At 41.6% G+C, this 19,410-nt stretch overlaps 1 protein-coding gene across 1 annotated transcript in view; it reads left to right on the top strand.

Annotated features, from left to right (window-relative positions):
- The first annotated feature begins 1,296 nt into the window (after positions 1-1,296).
- Positions 1,297-19,410, top strand: part of FBN2 (fibrillin 2) — a 231,314-nt gene continuing 213,200 nt past the window's right edge. The window contains exons 1-5 of the mRNA XM_030869739.2: positions 1,297-1,550; positions 2,368-2,450; positions 7,981-8,079; positions 11,001-11,096; positions 19,271-19,366. Of these exons, the coding sequence (XP_030725599.1) occupies positions 1,297-1,550; positions 2,368-2,450; positions 7,981-8,079; positions 11,001-11,096; positions 19,271-19,366 (628 nt within the window). The remainder of the gene's footprint in view (positions 1,551-2,367; positions 2,451-7,980; positions 8,080-11,000; positions 11,097-19,270; positions 19,367-19,410) is intronic.

Raw genomic sequence — 19,410 nt, 5'->3', positions numbered from 1 at the left:
TGGGGAAGTTCAGCTGTGGGTCTAGCCAAGCCAGGCACGTTTAGAGACCCTCGTCCCTGGTCCGTGGCCCAGCGAGGGCGGAGGGGGAGGGGAAGGGGCTGCAGTCGCCTTTCCCAAATCTGCTCCCTAACTGCCCCCTCCCCCGTCGTCTGCTTGCTTTGTACAGGCAGTCAAAACAGAGCTAGCGGCCAATTGAGGGGGACGGGAAGCAAAGTCGACTAGCGCCTCGCCCCCTCCTCCAGGCCCCCCCGTCCTCCCTCCCCTTTCCCACTTCTCTCCTCGCCCTAACCTCGCCCCCATCCCCCGCTCATTTCCTCTCGTACCCAAGCTCGCCAATCCCTCTTTCCAAGCCCCTTTTCCAAACCCTGGCCTTCCTCTCCGGATCGCCCCCCTTCTCCCCAATCTGAGTCCTTTCCCCTCCCTTCACCCTACCCCTTTCCTTCCTCTTCCCCTCCCCCAGCCCCTGGCTCCCCTCGTTCCTCCCCACCCCATCGCCCCCTTACTCTGTCTCCGCCCACTCTGAGCCGGCCCCTCGGTCAGGGCTGCGCCCCACGTGTGGACGGCTGCGCTCCAGCCCCCACTGACAGCCGCCGCCCGCCGGCCCGCCCAGCGCCCCGCCGGGCCTCAAAACCCCCGCGCCGCGCCCTCGCCCGCCGCATCTTCCCCGGCGTCCAGCCTCCCGCCCTCCCTCTCACCGGCGTCTCGCCCCGGTCCCGCGCACCTCCGCCCTGCTCTTCGGCCGCCGCCGGCGCGTCGCTGCCCAGTGGAACTCCGGGCGAGCCGGGAGAAGACCCTCCTTTTCTTTGGGGGGCGACTTTTGTTTGCTTTCCGGCTTATTTCTGGTGACTTTTGCAGCTTTCCAAGATCTGTACCCGGAGCGCACGGGAATCCGCCGAGTCGCTGCGTGCAGGCCCTTTTTTTCTTTTGAGGTCCGCTTTCTTTGTAACTTTACGCCGCGGCTGCTCGGGTTACTTTTGTAATTTCCCGCCCCCGCCTGCTGGCGGTCCTGGAGTCGCTCGGGGCAGCGGCCCGGGGGATGCAACGTGGACCGCGCGGGGCTGCCGGCCGCTCCGCCGCCGCGCCTCGCCGCCCGCTGCTCTAGAGCTCGCGCCTCGCCGGCAGTCAGCGGGCCAGCGCTCGGTCCTGGGCTCCCACTAGAGCAGGGAGCCCGAGCTCAAGGGAGTCTCCGGAGCCGACGAAGGGCTTGTTAGACCTGACTTTTTTCGGGCCGCGTAGATTTTGTCTTCGAGCGCTCCGTCTCCGCGGACCACGGTCCGCGCGCTCTCAGCGCGCGCGATGGGGAGACGACGGCGGCTGTGTCTCCAGCCCTACTTCGTGTGGCTGGGCTGCGTGGCGCTCTGGGCGCAGGGCACAGCCGGCCAGCCCCAGCCCCCGCCGCCCAAGCCGCCCCGGCCCCAGTCGCCGCCGCAACAGGTCAGGCCCGCAGCGGCGGGCTCTGAAGGCGGGTTCGCAGTGCCCGAGTACCGGGAGGAGGGCGTCGCGGCGGCCAGCCGCGTCCGCAGGCGAGGACAGCAGGACGTGCTCCGAGGGTAGGTGGGCAGGCGGCACGGGGGGAAACCTCGGCTTGGCAGCTTTCCATCCCACCCCCTCCCAAAACTCAGTTCTGGCGGCTAGAGCCGAGGCCCCTTCCACCAGTAGACCCCGAAGACTCCCAGAAGCGCCTCCCCCTTTTCCTCAGCAGTTCGGCCGGCAAAAAAAAAAAACCACAAAAAAAACCTCCCTCGGGGGGTTGGGCAGCGGGTGGGTCGGAGGCCCCCGGGTGCGGATCGCGGAGCGCCTGCAGAGCCCGCCGTGCGGGAACAAGTTCCTGGCGGAAGGCGCGCTTCAGGCCGCCCCGCGCCGGGGCTGGTCAAGCCTGCCTGCTCCCCACCGTCGGGGGCGCAACTCCCGAGCCTTTTGTTTGAGGACGTGTGCGGGGTTTACAGCTCATTCTAAACATCAAGCCGAGCGCTCCACCTTCCGACTCGCCATCCTTGACATGTCGGGGCCAAAGTAACAGTTGATCAAGGAGGGATGGATTTGGGGACGAGGGCAAGGATTTTTGAAACGGAGTGTTCCCTTTGTTCTCTGCATCCGGAGGCTAGAATAGTAGCAAATTATATGTTTCCCTGTTTCTTTTCGCTCCTTAAAAAGGTAGCAACGGAGGGCGGATGAAAGGCAATGTTTAGACATTTCTGACCCTCCTCATTCCAGTGTCTAGCTCGTTCACTTCCACGTCTGAGCCCCAAGCCCCAAGAATTTGACGTGTAGTTTTGGTCTGTTGGTTGTCCCATAAATGTTACGAAAACTGCTAATGTATTACCGCACCCCTCTCTAAGTGTGCGTTACTTCACTTGTCTATCGCAGGCCCAACGTATGCGGATCCAGGTTCCACTCCTACTGCTGCCCGGGATGGAAGACGCTCCCTGGAGGAAACCAATGCATTGTCCGTGAGTGCTAGGCTGGGATCGCAGTTTGGGAGCAGCACGCTCGGCCCCATCTCAGGGCCGACCTCTTGCATTCAGTCGTTTGGACACACATTTGCGTTTAGAATCCGGTGGCCACATAGCAGTAATAATTAGGACGCGCGACCCCATTTGAATGGTGGGGAAGAAGCAGCCAGTTTGCTTCGGTTTAGACTTCACTTGTAGACTCTGTTGAAGGGCAATAATAATAAAGGTTTCAAAGATACTTGGAAGTTTTATCTTTCTATGTCTATTAATACAAACTGAAGGGGGAGTACAGCAATTCCCCAGATAACCCACACCACTTTTTCCTGAAGGAGAGCAGATAAGACCACAATGTGATTATGTAAATTATCTGCCTTTTGACTCTGCAGGAGGTTTAGGCCTTCTGAAGATCAAGCTTGCTTAGGCCTCCGTACAAAACCGCTTTATTATCTCTGGTTTCATCTCAACAGTCATCTAACATAGATATGAAAGGAGCACTCTCAGAGATTTAGAGTTGATCCAGGTTAACGAAAATTTTAAAAGAGAACTCTTCCAAATGGCTTGACTTTTTTTTTTTTTAATTTTTGGAAGACATTTAGGAAATTTAGGATTTCCAGATCCCAGATCTCATAGTGTACAGTAGATTTCCAAAGTGTGAGTCTTAGAACTTCAAAAGTTTTGCATATCTGACCTTAAAAGTTTTGATTACTTTATTCAGTTTCCAAAGTGTATACCCAGCTCTCCAGGTTTTAATTGGAGAAGTCATTAGTTATCATTATCAGCCTCACAGTCGTGGACTATGGGATGTCTTACTTCACATGCCTGTGAATTTGTGAGTTGAAGTGTGACTGGCCTTTTCTTGTGTATTTATATAGCACAGCCACATTTGCCTTGTTGGGAGGACAGCCAGGTGTCATAGCACATTTATTTAGAGACAGTCTTGACTTTAGATTGACCTCAATATTCTCCAGGGAAAAGATAATTATGCCACATGAAGAGAGAAAAAGGGCAAGCCACACTAGCCAAGGGATAATAAGGATGTAGTGGCATCTCTGACTCTATATTTATTGGTTTTGTGGGTTTGAGATAGACACTTGATGTTATTTCTGTGCAGTTTTTAGAAAGGCATGGTATCTCAAGTGTTGTGAATGCTAGCTGCTTCTTATTTCTACCCTAAAAAATCCCACAGTATCCAGTAATGAGGCAAAAACAGGAAGCAACAGCTGTGTTCTTTAGGGTGATTCATAAATATTTTAAATAAACCTTTTGATTATAAGCCTTTACTTTTATTAAAAAGAATGGAAGGGTATTGGATATTTTCCCCTCCAGCACATAAGTCATATACATGAGGCGTGTGTAGAGGGTGCATTTACTTTTTCAGACCAGTAGGGTGTTACTGTGCCTGCTTTAAACTTCCATGGTTCCTAGAATTCTGAAACAGCTAAGTCACTCACCACACACCTGCCATACTAGCCGGGAGTGACTTAGGCACTGCGGAAAGTCTGACTCACTAAATGTAATGAATGTGACTGCCATTATTGAGTTGGAGAGTAGCCGAGGAGAAGGGATTGGTTTATGGTACGTGTTGAAAATCTGTAAAGTCAGATTTTATTGGATCAGTGTGGAATGGGAATTCCAGAGAACAGAGCCTTCCAGAATATTCGCAGTAGGAAAAAAAAATGTATACGTATATATATGGCCCTCTGAGTGTCAGCTTTAAATATATTTTTGCTCTTTGAGTAACAGTGTGCTCTTTACATGTTTAGAAAATCAGCTTTGGAAATCTCAAAGTAACAGTGAATATTGTAGCCCTCATTTCTGATACTCCAAGCATTTGGGTGCTTATGAAATACACTGGACTGTACATGTATCATAAATCTGTACAAAGCATAAACTTTGAAATGATCTTTATATCTCCAAGAAACATTTACAGTACTTGTGTCAAGAGATATCTACAAAAATATTTATTAGCACATTTAAAAGGTAATTCAAATACCCAAGACTATAAAATAGTGCACAAAAGAGAGGGAGACTGTAATGCGTTTATATTCTCTTGCATGGGTCTCATCTAAATTTTACCTTAATATTTTGTATTAAGTTCACTAGTTCAATTAGTCTGACATTTAAAACTGTAGTATATGGAGGTAATAACTAAATTGAAACCATCATAAAGTCAAAATTAAGAATTTTCATTCCATGAAATTCTGCCATTTGCAGCAATGTGGATGGACCTAGAGAAAATTATGCTTAGTGAAAATAAGTCAGACAGAGAAAGAAGAAAATGTATGATATCACTTATATGTGGAGTCTAAAAAATAATATAAATGAATGTATGTGCAAAACAGAAACAGACTCATAGATACAGAAAACTAGTGGTTACAAAGGGGAGAAGTGGGGAAGGGACAAATTAGGGGTCCGGGATTAACAGATACAAACTACTATGTGTAAAATAGATAAGCAACAAGGATATATTGTATAGCACAGGGAATTTTAACCATTATATTGTAATAACATAATGGAGTATAAACTGCAAAAACACTGAATCACTGTGCTATACACCTGAAACTAATATTGTAAATCAACTAGACTTCAATAAAAAAAGAATTTTCATTCCATGACTTTCTTATGATAACAAATTATTTATTATATTTATTGAATTTCCATCATTTAGCAAAAGAAAAGCTCTGAGGAAACTTACAAAAAGAGAATAAGTGAAATACAAATAGAAAAGGAGGACCAAAGATTAATTTCCTTATACATTTATACATCAACATTTTTTCTTTACAGAAAGATATTAAAATGATCAACTCCTAGAATTTTAACCTGGTTGGCCTTGACCAGGCTTCATGAGAAGATATTAAAATAAAAATATACTTCTCAAACTACTGGAAACTTAATGCATTTTGATTTGAGTCTGCGTCTTGTTGTTATTGTTCTTAATTGTGGCCTGCAAAAATCACTGAAGTACTTCCAAACTTCCAAATATTTGTTTCCAAAAGGATGAAATTGACTTTCTCACTCTCCATTTGTTTTTTTGAAATCTTGTTAGAACATGAAGCAATGGAAAAGTTTGCTTATTAATTTTTTTGTTGTGAAATTATACTATGAAGAGCATTTTGATCAGTGAATAACAGTGGGAAGGGGTTGGCCCAGAATCATAGCATTTGAGACCCGAAGAGACATCAGAACATTCCAGTATAATCCTTTTGTTTTATTTTACCAATGAGAAAACTAAACCCAGAGAAGCTGTGGGTTTTTTTCCGAGCTTGCAGTGGGTCAATGGCAGAGCGGGAACTCAACCTCAGACCTCTTGCATACCATTCATTTACTCTCCACTGTGCCATGCATCTTCTCCCAGCATCACTGAAATCCCAACACCCAGGTCCTCTCTCCTTTCCTCTCTGGTATTTCTGGGCCTCATCGTTTTTGTCATTGTGGGAGGGACAGATATTTAGATGAGATGTACTGTAGTTTGAGATGAGTGTGAAGAGAAAGAGCCTAAGCATTCTTGCTTCTCATGGGTTCACGGATATACAGGGTACACCTGTGGCCATGACAGGGCTCTGTCTGAGGATGAGTAGTCTCCAGCCCATCAGACCTTCTTTGGGTTTAGGACCTGGGAAGGGGCACTTTGTATATAACGTAAGTCTAGACTAAATGTCTACCTACTGAGGGTAAGGGGGCTTTGAGATAAAACAATGTTTTAGTAAACATTTTTCATTGGAAAGTTATTGGTGATCAGAAAATCTAGCACATTTTAAGAATTAATAGTCAACTCCATGGCAGAAGCCATGTTCTTGCCTAAAATTGTTTTTTATCTTCACACTATAATTTATGACATTTTCGTTTATAGGGAGTGGTAATAGAGATGCTGGCCATATTATGTGGGTGTCAAAAGGCAATCCGGAGAAGAAAAACATTTATTGAGTTAGTTCATTTCTATAGAACACACCCTTTACATTACATATTGAGGGGCTCAGATCTCTTTGAAAGTTGTGAGACCCCCTCCCTAGTGAAAGATACATACACACATTTACATACATATTTACAGCTAGTTTCAGGGCATTCCCAGACTCTCCTCTTCCTGTCTTCACGCATCCACTCATGGAGCATTAAAGCACTTGCCTGTGTGCACAGAGAGAATTCACTTGTGGGTATAGAGATAAATCTCCCAGCTCCTAAATGAACTGACTCTAAATATGGGAGAGACTTCCCATTTGAAGGCACTGGACTACCGATTTTGAGGATCTGTGGTATGTGCTGTGTCAGTGAGCCTAACATTCTTTGCTCTGATGACCCTCATACCTTGGAGGTCATAGCTGCAGGAGGCTTTGACTTTCCCTCCATCAAAATGTCGCAGCAGCTTTTCTGAGCAGCGGGAATAGGCTAGGTTGTGGAGGTAAAATGGGAGAAGAAAGGCTGGAGGAAGGAGAGAGAGAATTATTAAGGGGAACAAAGATTGATGATGGGGCAGGTCAGATACCAGCCGGGAAGGAATGTGCATGGAACCCCTGGGGCTTGGCCAAGTCGTTAGAGCGTGGAGCCTCCAGCTCAGCCAATTTCACATTCTCTGTCTCCTGTGAAGGTCCTTTACAGAGTTGGCTGTGTTTTCTGAAGGTATGCAGGACCTCTAGGTTTCCTCAACCCTCCCAGCTTCCTAGGACCAAGACTGTCTTCTCACCGTGAATTCTGATTATAAACTCTTTCCCTTGAATGGAAAAGATGACCTGTGTTGATAAGAGTTGAATGATTAGGATTATGGAACTTGAAGTAGCTTCATTTGTGTGAACATTATCATAAGGATACTTAAGAGACTTATTCACTTGTCTACAATGGGTAATTTTGTTGTATATCTGAAATTAGGCATTATATATCACATATTTAAAAACATTTTTTTAACATCTTTATTACAGTATAATAGCTTTACAATGTTGTGTTAGTTTCTGCTGTATAACAAAGTGAATCAGCTATACGTACACATATATCCCCATATCCCCTCCCTCTTGCATCTCCGTCCCACCCTCCCTATCCCACCTCTCTAGGTGGTCACAAAGCACCGAGCTGATCTCCCTGTGCTATGTGGCTGCTTCCCACTAGCTACCTATTTTACATTTGGTAGCGTATGTATGTCCATGCCACTCTCTCACTTCGTCCCAGCTTACCCTTCCCCCTCCTCATGTCCTCATGTTCATTCTCTATGTCTGCATCTTTATTCCTGTCCTGCCTCTAGGTTCGTTAGAACATTTTTTTTTTTAGATTCCATATATGTATATATGTTAGCATATGGTATTTGTTTGTCTCTTTCTGACTACATCATTCTGTATGACAGACTCTAGGTCCATCCACCTCATTACAAATAACTCAATTTCGTTTCTTTTTATGGCTGAGTAATATTCCATTGTATATAATATATCACATATTTTATATCTTAGTTTTTCAGGTTTGTTGTTTTTAACTATAGTTTTCTTATTTTGTAAACTATGGTTTATTACCTAATTGTTCGTTCGTTTCCCTGTTGTGCTTTCTACAGCAATTTGTAGAAATAGTTGTGGAGATGGATTTTGTTCCCGTCCTAACATGTGTACTTGTTCCAGCGGCCAAATATCACCAACCTGTGGATCAAAATCAAGTACGTTTTTAATATGTGACCTTATTCACTGCATTATCTGTAAGCTTTTGAGTAAATACTAAATGTCCTTTTCAATGAGGATATAGACCCATGATAATTTTCCTAACTAGGTCAGTACTAATCGTTGGAGTAAAAATCTTTGGTGGCTTAGTTGTTGCCACCAACAACTAAGGGGTAATGGGGGAGTGATTTTCATTAAGAAAAATGATGTCATACTGGTCCAGATGCTATGTGTCTATTCAGTAAAAGAGCCTGGATTTAGTGGAGAAGTAATTCTTTGCGAGTAATAGCTATAACTTAACTGGGTTTTTACCATGTTGCAGGTACTGTTTTAAGTGTTTAACTATATCATTTTATTTAATTCTCACATGAATATTATGAGATACTATTATTACCCCATTGACAGAGAAGGAGGATGAGGCACATAAGTTTAACTCGCCCAAAGTAACATGGATTTGAAGCCAGGGATTCTGATGCCTAAGCCTGTAGTCTCAAACCCTCAGCTCTGTTTATTGCCTTTGCTTAACTCCTGTGGCTCATATCCTGTTTTGTGGGTTAACTAAAGGGGAAGGATAAGAGGATTGAGATGACAACAACTATTTATTGTGTACTGACCAGTTGTTTTACATATATTAGCTATTTTGCTGTTCACATACTGACTCCCAACAGCTCTGTAAGATCACAATAACACTGGGCTAAGATTGTGTTTTTCATGACCTAAGTAGAAATTGATGGGTCTTTAGGTCCAAGATTAATCTTTTAGGCCAGTGTTTAAGGTAATATTTTATAGCAAGGTGGAAGCAGATATTATTTATTTAATTGCTCAATAATTAAATAAATCTTTGTCTGCCTCAAACTAGTGTGAAGTTGTTATATTTTTAACACTTCTCTCTACAAATTTTCCCTAAGAAAAGGTAATAGATAATTTATCTGATTGAGGAATATAAGATTCAAGATTCATATAACAAATGTCATTGTCTGATGATGAAGCTTCTGATTAATGCTCTAGTTTCGTTTTCTGTGAAAATAATCTGTCATTTTCCCGACCTTTGAAAACCTGTTATTTAGAATTCATCGAGACTTTCTTGACCACCCTGATTAGCAAACTTCTTCCACTACTTTCCTGAACCTCCCTTGTCTGACTGCCTGGACGATACCATTCCCCGTATCTTCATTATCCTGTTCTCTTAGTTTTCTCAACGACACCCTCAGCAAAAAACCCAAACCTGGAGAAATTTTTTACAGTTCAGTTTCTTAATTCCTCTACCTGGGCAGCTGAACAATCACTGGCTGACCCTCAGTTTATGGTATGTAATTTAATAGAGGATCCCTGAATTCATTTGGCCTTGAGTAATACTGGCTGCCTTTCCATCAGGAACTCTTCTCTCCTTTCCAGTCCTCAAGATGCTCCAGCTCCACAAAGCATTTAGCACCATTAATCAGTATCTTCTTGAAATGCTCTCTTTTCCCTTCACTTGTAAAATATTAATGGCTCACAATACTCCTTTTCTTGATTATTATTTCTTGGTCTCTTTTCTGTATCTTCTTTATTAGCCTTACAGTCACAGCTAGGTATTCCCAAGAGTTCTGTCCTCCCTGGGTGAACTTGTTTACATATGTCTTCAGTTACTACCAATGTGTTGCTAACTCATAATGATTATCTCTAGAGTAGATCCCTCCACTGAGCTTCATGTTCACATGTTCCAATTCCTTTTGGACATCTCCACTTGAATGGATAGTAGGCATCTGAAACTGTGGCATGAAACTCTCGATTCATTGTTGACCACAGTCTACTTCTTCCACAGTTTCCTTGGCCCCAGCAAATGGCAATGAGCTCAGTGCCCTGATGTCATAATGGACTTGGCATCCACTGTCACGGAGCTTACATCCCTGTAGGGAGACAGACAAAACACAAGTAAACAAACACCACAGAGTCATTATAGATAGTGGTAAGTTCTCGGAAGGAAACTTTGCTGTGAAGGAGAACAGCCTGGAGCCAAAGGGGAACCTAGTTACAGGAGCCAGACAAGACCACTCTGATGAGACGTGATATTGGAGCTGAGTTCTGAAGGACGAGAATGAGCCAGGCATGAGAAGAGCCAGGGAGGGACCCTCACAGGGAGAGGAAGTAGCAAATCAAAAGACCTTTCCTCCACTTGAGAAACTGTGAAAGGTTCATGTGATTACAAAGAGGAAGATTGGGAAGAGAAGGTCTTAGAGAAGCAGGCACATCCAGGGAGATCATACACGGCCTCCTTGGTCATGGAAGGGTTGCATTATATCCCAAATGCAACAGGGAATCATTGAAAGGGTTTCAATAAGAAAATGAAGCAATGCCATTTATATTATTAAAATATTACTGTAGCTGCTCTGCAGAGAAAGAATTTGAAGAGGGTAAGAGTAGAAGCTAGGGAACCTATCAGGAGGTTACTGCAACAGTCCAGGGGAGAGATGAGGGTAGCTGAACCACACAGTATCAATGGCGACAGAAAGGAGAAGATGGATTTGAGATGTATTTTCCAGTGGAACCTGCAGACCTTGTTAAAACACTTGATGTGAGAGAAGGAGAAGCAGTTGCTTAAGCACTGGGTGATGGCAGTGCCAGGCCTCAGCCACCGCATTCTGAATAAATACATGAGTGCTTCCTGCATCCTAGAACTTACACTTCTAGTCACCTTATATTTCCTTCTTTTAACATTGAAAGTGTAGTAGATTTTAAATATATACTAAATAACATATGTTGTAACAGATATGCTCATGTGCATACTTACTACAAATAAATAAAGGTATGCTTGGGTCATAACATTTACTTCCATAGAATACATTTGTCATTAATTGGGTATTTAGTATAGTTTTATAACTCTCACAGATACTATAATTCTGGTGATTGATAATTTTATGTTTTTTGTTGTTCTTTGCAGTTCAGCAGTGCAGTGTTAGGTGCATGAATGGTGGGACCTGTGCAGATGACCATTGCCAGTGCCAGAAAGGATATATTGGAACTTATTGTGGACAACGTAAGCAACATTGGGATAGACTCGATTTATTAGAAATAATTTGATTGAGTGGGCGTTTGATACTGAGTCGTAACTTAAGGTCTTGTAAAGGATCTTAAGATCCTTTAAAAATATGTTGATGTAGAAAAGACATACCTTATAGCTGAATACTTAATGTTTTCCAGTTCTTTAAAAATTTTTGTTTTAGAGTATTGATGTTGTTGAATATTACTAGTGCTTTATCAAATTTGACATATATCACAGGTAAATATTTACTTGATTTTCTTTTATCTAGTTCCATAAAGCATGGATACTTGTCTGAAAAAAATGGTAACGTTCGCTGTGATCTCTCTCTGTTTTTAGGATATCCCAAATTTAACCCTAGCAGAGCCAATCTTATAAATTGTCCTTTGCTCAAATATATTTTATTATTTAACACCACAGTACAGGGCTGTGAGGTGATTTTTTAAAAATCATGTCATTGTGAAAGAGGGAGCTTTAATCCAGCAAAGCTCTTCACTCACTGGAGAATATCCTATTATAATCAAAAACAACCTTTTAGCAAGAATGTAAGGATGATAGCTCTTGTATTTTGACTTATCACTGGGCAATACTTTAGGTTAGTGCTTCCCAAATTGTGGGACTCTTACAGGAATCCCCATATTTTTAAGTATGGATGAGTAGAAGGACATGATATTAACGAAAGTTGAATCATAAATAGTAAGAAAGTCCCTTTTCACTCCGTTTGCACTTCATCAGGTGCAGCGTCTAGGTTTGCTGCTAATCATCAAGACCTCCCTAAGAATTGTTCATTAACCATTTTAACATAGCAAGACCACGTCTTAGATGTGCAAGAATATCTAGCTTGTTTTAAACTAACCTTATCCTGGTTTTGTTGCAGTTTAAAAAACTTCTGAAATTATTGTAAAATATATGTAATATAAAAGTTACCATTTTAACTACTAAGTGTATATTCAGTGGCATTAAGTACATTCACATTATCGTGCAACTGTTGCCAGCATCCATCCACAGAACATCTTTTGTGTTGCAAGACTGAAACTCTGTACCCATTAAATGCTATCTCCCCATTTCCCCTCACCCCACCTCCTGGCAAGCACCATTCTACTTTCTGTCTCCGTGAATTTGACAGCTCTAGGTACCACATATAAGTGGAATCATATAGTATTTGTCCGTTTGTGGCTGGCTTCTTTCACTTAGCATAATGTGTTTGTGGTTCATTTATGTTGTAGCTTATGTCAGAATTTTCTTCCTTTTTAAGGCTGAATAATATTCCATTTTGTGTATATGTCATATTTTGCTTTTATCTATTTGTCCATTGATGGACACTTGAGATACTTCCACCTTTGGTTACAAATAACACTGTGGTGAACCTGGGTGGATAAACATCCATTCAAGTCCCTGCTTCAGGTCTTTTGGATATATACCCACAACTGGAATCCAGGGATCATATGGTAATTCTGTTTTACATTTTTTGAAGACCTACCCTTCATACTGTTTTCAATAGTGGCTACACCATTTTATATTTTACTACAGGTGGGAACCAGCAGTGCACAAGGGTTCCTATTTCTCCACATCCTCACTAACAATTGTTATTTCTGTTTTCTTGATGGTAGCAATCTTAATGGATACAAAGTATCTCCTTGTGGCTGTTGATGTTATTTTTGAGGTTGCCTTCAGGTTTGGGTAATTTTAGCTTTCTGTTTATAAATGCTATGAAGTTTTCTTTTAAAATAATTTAAAATAAACAGGTGAATTGATTTAAAGAAAAATATTCTCTTAAGGTCAGGAGTCGACAAACATTTTCTGTAAAGGCCAGATAGTAAATATTTTACACTTTGTGATCCGTGTCACTATTCAACTCTGCCATTGTAGTGCAAAAGCTACCATATGCAAATAAAAAAGTTTGGCTGTGTTTCAGCAAAACTTTCTGGACACTGAAATTTGAATTTCATATAATTTCCACGTCACAAAAATATTATTCTTCTTTTGATTTTTCAACCACATAAAATTGTAAAAACCCTTCTTAACTCATGGACAGCACAAAAACTGGCAGTGAGCCAGATCTGTTCTGTGGCCCATAGTTTGCAGACCCCTTGTGTAGGTGGTTCTCAGATATGGAAAAAGCTGTTAAGCTAGCCTGAGATTGAGCCTGGGAAATGGAATCTTAAGGAATTTGAGAGAACACCGTGCACTGAGGCCAGTTTTTTGCAAGAATAGAAGATGCCAATGTAATAACTTTTTTTAGGCTAGGGTTGACCAGGTGAGAGCAGGAAACAGCTGGACAACAGTGGATCAGATTATAACAAAATTTCTTTTTTCATAAATGATTTTTTTTCTGTATTTTTTCATACATTCAAGCATTTTCCAAATTTTATACAATGGACTCCAGATTATAACTATTTAAAAAAGTCTATTATGAACACCATATTTATTTATTTATTTATTTTTATTGGAGTACAGTTGCTTTATAATGTTGTGTTAGCCTCCACTGCACACCAGAATGAATCAGCCATACACAGACAGATATCCCCTCCCTTTTGGACTTCCCTCCCATTTAGGTTACCACAGTGCATTAGGTAGAGTTCCCTGTGCTATACAGCATGTTCCCATAATTTGTCTATTTTATTTATAACAAAGCAGATTTATACCTTTTTTTACACCTACAAAAACATTAGGAGATCTGATTGTATCCCTATTTTATAGAATTCAATAGCCAGAGAAGAGACACTGTTATGCTTCTTGAAACTCAGCCTTTTACTCCTCAGGGAGAAAAATCGTAATTCCTTTAGAATTGCAGGGGAAGAGCCTTGCCTCAACTGGTCTTTCAGAGTATTTCGTCAAACCTATCCTAAAACTAGCCACTTTTGCCTGAATTCAGCTGCTGTACCTGTCTGGGGTATGTGTGTTTATATATGTATTTTCCTGAAAGTTCTACAGAAAGAGCTCTTGTAGGTATGTCTCTTCCCTGCTTTTCACACAGAAATGGGAAATGAGGTGACGGAAAGTAGTTTCCCATCCTGTAGGAGGTGCTTTTATGTTCTTCTGCCCCTGTGGCAAGCCATATTGATGTCACCACACTTTTCAGTCAGGGGAAAGCGAAAAAGCACTGGGCCAGAAGCCCATCATACATCTGAAAATTTGTCCTCTAGATATCTCATGGGATGGAACTATCCTTGCCTAACATTTACTCACGGGTAATAGAACATTTGGTTCAAGAAAGTTATATAACTTAAAAAATTCATTAGTCCCAGCACATAAGAAGGTGATGGTATGATAACTAGTACATGTCAGCTCAAGAAATGGTTTAAGAAGATGCTTTCTAAGTTGTCTTATATAGAGAGAGTATTACTGGGAGTAAAGAGGCGGGTGTAACAGTATCAACTTGTAAACCCAGAAAAATCCTGGAAATGTTTTTTAAAATGAGGATTATAAAAACATTAAAATTGCTTAGCTGCTTTCCCAGAAATGTAGAAAATGTTCTTTAGAAAGCACTCTTTCATTTCCTTCAGCAATGTTTATTGAATAACTACTGTATGCCCCACATTGTGCAAGGTGCTGAGAGTACATCAGTGACCAGCAAGATGATGCCCAACTTCTTAGAGCTTATCTTGTGGTAGGGAAGACAGGTAACAAGTAGGTGAAAAGTGAAATGCCTAATACAAATTTAGGGAATGAGAAGTTCTAGAAAAATAAATGAGAGTAAGGGGGAGAGAGTCTGGGTCAGAATAAGCAGTTCTCTGCTATTTTTTAACTGGGGAATCTCTGAGAAGGTGACTTTGAACACAGACCTGAGTCTGTGCTTTTAAGTCTATGGGAAAAGTGTTCTAGACAGTGGGAAAAGCAAATACAAAGGACCTGTGGTGGGAACAGATTACATACATTTTGGAAACAAGAGGAAGACTTATGTGGCTGAAGTGAGGGAAAGAAATAATGGCAGGGGATGAGTTCAGAGACAAAGGTGTAGGGCCTCATAACCAAGGAAAGAAATTTGGACTATCCCCTAAATATTATGGGAACCCATTGGTGCAGTTTGAGCAGTGGAGTGATACAATCCGATTAACATTAAAAAAAAAAATCACTCTGGCTGCTGTGTTGAAACTGGATTGTAGAAATGGCAAGAGAGAAAATGAAAGGGCCAGTTAGGAGGCTAGTGCAGTGGTGCTGGTAAATGATGCTCTAGTAACTGAGGATGTGATAAGTGTTTGGATTAAGATTGCATTGGAGGTAGAATCTATGGAAGGAAGTGTGTACTGATGGAATGGGTGTGGTGAATGAGACTAAAAGAAAAAGCAAAGATCCATAATGACAGCTAGAAGGTTTGGGTTGAGCTCTGGGCTGAATGGTGATGCCATTTCCTGATATTCCAAAGACTGGGTGGGGAGTGGGTTGGACTGGGGTCAGGTGGGGCTAAGAGCATGGGATATCAAGAGTTCTCTTTTGGATTTGATAGTTAAAGAAGTTTGTTAGACTTCCAAGTGAAAAAATCTATGAACTCAGCTCTTAGGAGAGAGGTCAGAGATAGAGATATGACTTCGGGAGCATATAGATTGAATTTTTATATGGTTAATCTTTTAATTGTAGGCCTAGACAAAGATCACTAGGAAGTTGGTGCAGGTAGAGAAGAGAAGAGGGCTGAAGCCAGAGCCTTGATTGCTGCCCAACATTTTGAGGTGGAGAAGAGAAAGGAGAAGCCAGCAAAGAGTGAGGAAGAGTAGACAGTGAGACAGGAGGAAAACTGGGAGAGCATGGTAACCTGCAAGACAAAGGAAAAAGGTAGCGCCTGTAGCAGAGATTTATATTATCTCATGTAGAAAAACAGGCTTTTGTTTCTTTCCTCTTTGTAACATTTTAACCTGGTTTAGCATCTGTTTTTATCCCATACGTTTGTGTAGAAGTAACTACCATAATTTCAGATTTGACTTATGTCCAAGTGTTTGTACCTATATTGAGTGGTACAGGAGTCTGTCTAGTAATAACAGACACTTGTCATATTACCTAGCACAGAGTAGGTGCTCAGTAAATATCTACTGAATAAAAATATTCGGGCTTTGGCAGTCATGATCAGGGTTCTATATCACAGGCTGACCAGCTTGAAACAGGCTTTGCTTCTCCCTTCTCCCCAGATCATGGCAGGCAGTTAAGAAACCAGCTCATATTTCTTTCCATAGTCGTCTTCTTCCTTGCCTTTTGCTTTGTCCCACACTAGGTGTAAGCAATTATATTTTTCTTCCTGAGTGGTCAGCATTCTTTCCATGGTGGAAATTTAGGCTTATACAAGTTTCTTTCCAACTGCAGTTGAAAGGTAAATTTGTTGCCATTATGTCTTGTTACTTTATAAAATAACTTTTATCCTAATTTATTCAAAAGAAGGAAATTACCTCTTTTTTTTCCTTTTGGTCAACTTTTATATCTGCATTGCCTGCTTCTCTTCTTTGGCTATTGCTCTTCAGGGTAAACTTTGGTTGCTGTAGAACAAGTCTTGTTTTTCATACAGATCCTTTGCAGTACAAAAAAGAAGGGGACTTAAGATTGTAGAACACTTTAATGGGTAGCCACAAAGTTTAATGGGTGAACTTTGCTTTTTACACCATTTTATTTAATCCTCAAACTCCTCTGGGGTAGGGACTATTTACTTTATAGGCAGGGAAGCTGAGAATCGGAAGGATGACGTGATTGGGATGTGCTGAGCACAGCAGAACTCCTCATCTGTTCCCTGCTTTGTACCGCCTCCCAAAAAGGTGGGAAGAATCCTGCGAGATCTTGACATATTTTGGGAGCTTTTGAGAATCTGCAGTACATCAAATACTACAGTAAATGAGGGGGATACAAAGGCAAACTCCCTATGGTCCCTCTCCTGGAAGAGCTCTCTCTCAGGTGAGAGTAGGAATAGAAGCAAATGGCTGTATTGGCCAGTCTCATCCTTCTTGTTCAGAGGAACCCTTGGTACTTCCTTAAATTATTGAAGTCACCTACGATCTTTTGTTTAAATGGGTTATACCTGCTGATATTTACTGTATTAAAAATTAAAATTGAAAAATTTAAAAAATTATTTCATTTGAAGTAACAAGAAGCCATGTTGCACGTTAATATAATTTTTTATGAATAATAACTACGTTTTCCACACCAAAAAGAAATTTAGTGAGAAGAGAGGCATTGTTAGTCTAACCTGTGTAGGTTAGCCTGGATTTTATGTGTACTGGGCGAGCTCTCTCCAGGAGGTGCTCCAGGCTTATCCAGCCCTCTTCTCCTCACTGGCATTTGGAAGCTCTGTCTTGGAAAACCCTGAGAGAAGCCCTCCCTCCGCCTCCCCAGGGATAGATCCTGAGTGTCAGTCATGGACGCGTTTTCCCGTTCACATCATAAGGGTTAGCATATGCATAATGAGAGAACATGTCTGGGACAGTGACTTTCATTTACATTTCTTACACCTTGATAATATTTAAAGAAAATTCCTTTCATATTAATTAATTACATTAGGTGAGTGTTACCCATTTGCAGTATACCTTTAGCAATCAAAATACTCAAATCTTTACGGTTGTTTCTGTGAAATTATACCCTACCGAGAGTTCTCTTGACAGATTTTTGTTCCTTCCACATTCCTGTCCACCTCCATCTTTCTCATGCTTCTCACGACCTTTATTTCGCGTCTTTTATCCTGTGTATTTATCGATCTAACTTACTGCCCAACTGTTTTTCCAAGGCAGTGATGAATTGGACTTTCTAGTAAAACTCAGCTTGGGACAAGTGAAGAAGTGGAAAGGTGTGGTTCTTAGGGGGACGTTCCTGTGTAGACATACATAGAATTCTGCTTTGGAGCGAAGCCTGATGCAGACAAAGAATTTTAAGACCATTGGCACACTGATGCTTTAAGATGAAGGTGTCTTGTTTCAAAGTTTGCTTTGGTATTGCTACTATGAGCAGAAGAGAAACCATTCTGTGTGCTCTGGATGATGGTAGGTAATCCAGCTGCATGTTCCTGGTAAGGAAATAGCAACCCTCTTGCATCTTTAGATATTGCTTTATTTATTGAGCTTCCCATTCCCGATATGGCCGTCACTTGAAGCGCATGTAAATGTGCTCTGCCTCGTCACTGCTCTTTCGTGTCTTAAGTCCTGTTTTGGAGGCACAGGTCATAGAATGTAATCCTCTTCTACTTCTGTGAGGACAGAGTGTTAATCTGTTCAACAGGTGGGTAGGTTATGACACAGCTTGTAGTATTGGTATTTTCTCTTGCAGGAGATGAGATTCTTGAATTCAGCTGTCCTCATTATGTTTCACAGGAATAGTTATTTTTCAAGTAATCTGAAGGGTGATTTTTTAAGGACACTTCCTTGGCTTGGGTCCTGGCTGCTGAGTTGCTCCCCTTGGGAGGTGCAGTGGGGAGAGAGGGTGGGGAGAGAGTTCAGATTCCTTTCTGACTCACTGGCTCCCTCTGGGCCACCTGACTTCCGAATTCTGGTCTCCCTGTCGCAAGTCCAGAGCAGGGAAAGTGTGTGCTGCAGGTGTTTGTCATCATTACTTACACATTTTGAACTGTGGGTTAATTTCATAAGAAAGGACCTTTTGTGTTGACACAGTGAGGTTTTCCCCTTTCTTTCTTTCTATAAGTTGACACGTTAGTTACTTCTCTTGGTATTTTATTGCTGAATTGATAGTATTTTCCCCCATTTTTCATGTTAGCTTTGCCTTTTACTTATTTATTCTGCCTTCAGTTTTGGCTTCCTTTTCTTTGTTTTTTTCTTTTTTACTGCCATATCCTCTTTATTTTTTCATGTTGCATTTTCCTCTGCTTCTTTTTCTCCCTCTCTCTGCTCTCTAAAGTCTACAATCCTTTTCCTTCATATTTTAGTCAACTTTTACCTATGAAAATAGATTATAGTGTTAATAGAACTGAAATAGAGGATCGAATCATTATATTCTGACTGTATGGGCATTAGAGCCAGCCAATCCTTGTGATTCTGATTTTAAAAAAAACTTTTACCAAATGCTTGCTTAACAATGTGATTTACATGAATTGTGTAGGTTTTGGTCTCAATATACACTGAAATATATTTACTTAAATGCGTGATGTGACTTGTTTTAGAAGTAAGATCCATTATTGCTATATTTCTACACTACTACATTGTACTTGGACATTTACTGTACAGTGAGCTTCTTGTTGTGTTTGTGTACAGCCGTCTGTGAAAATGGATGTCAGAATGGTGGACGTTGTATTGGACCCAACCGCTGTGCTTGTGTTTATGGATTCACTGGTCCACAGTGTGAAAGAGGTAAGAAGAGAAAAGAGAACCTCCCTTTGGAGAAGTTTATCTTG

Source organism: Globicephala melas, chromosome 3 (genome assembly GCF_963455315.2).
Source record: "Globicephala melas chromosome 3, mGloMel1.2, whole genome shotgun sequence".
NCBI lineage: Eukaryota > Metazoa > Chordata > Mammalia > Artiodactyla > Delphinidae > Globicephala > Globicephala melas.
The sequence above is the reverse complement of the archived record's forward strand: the minus strand, read 5'-3'. Positions and strand labels throughout refer to the sequence as shown.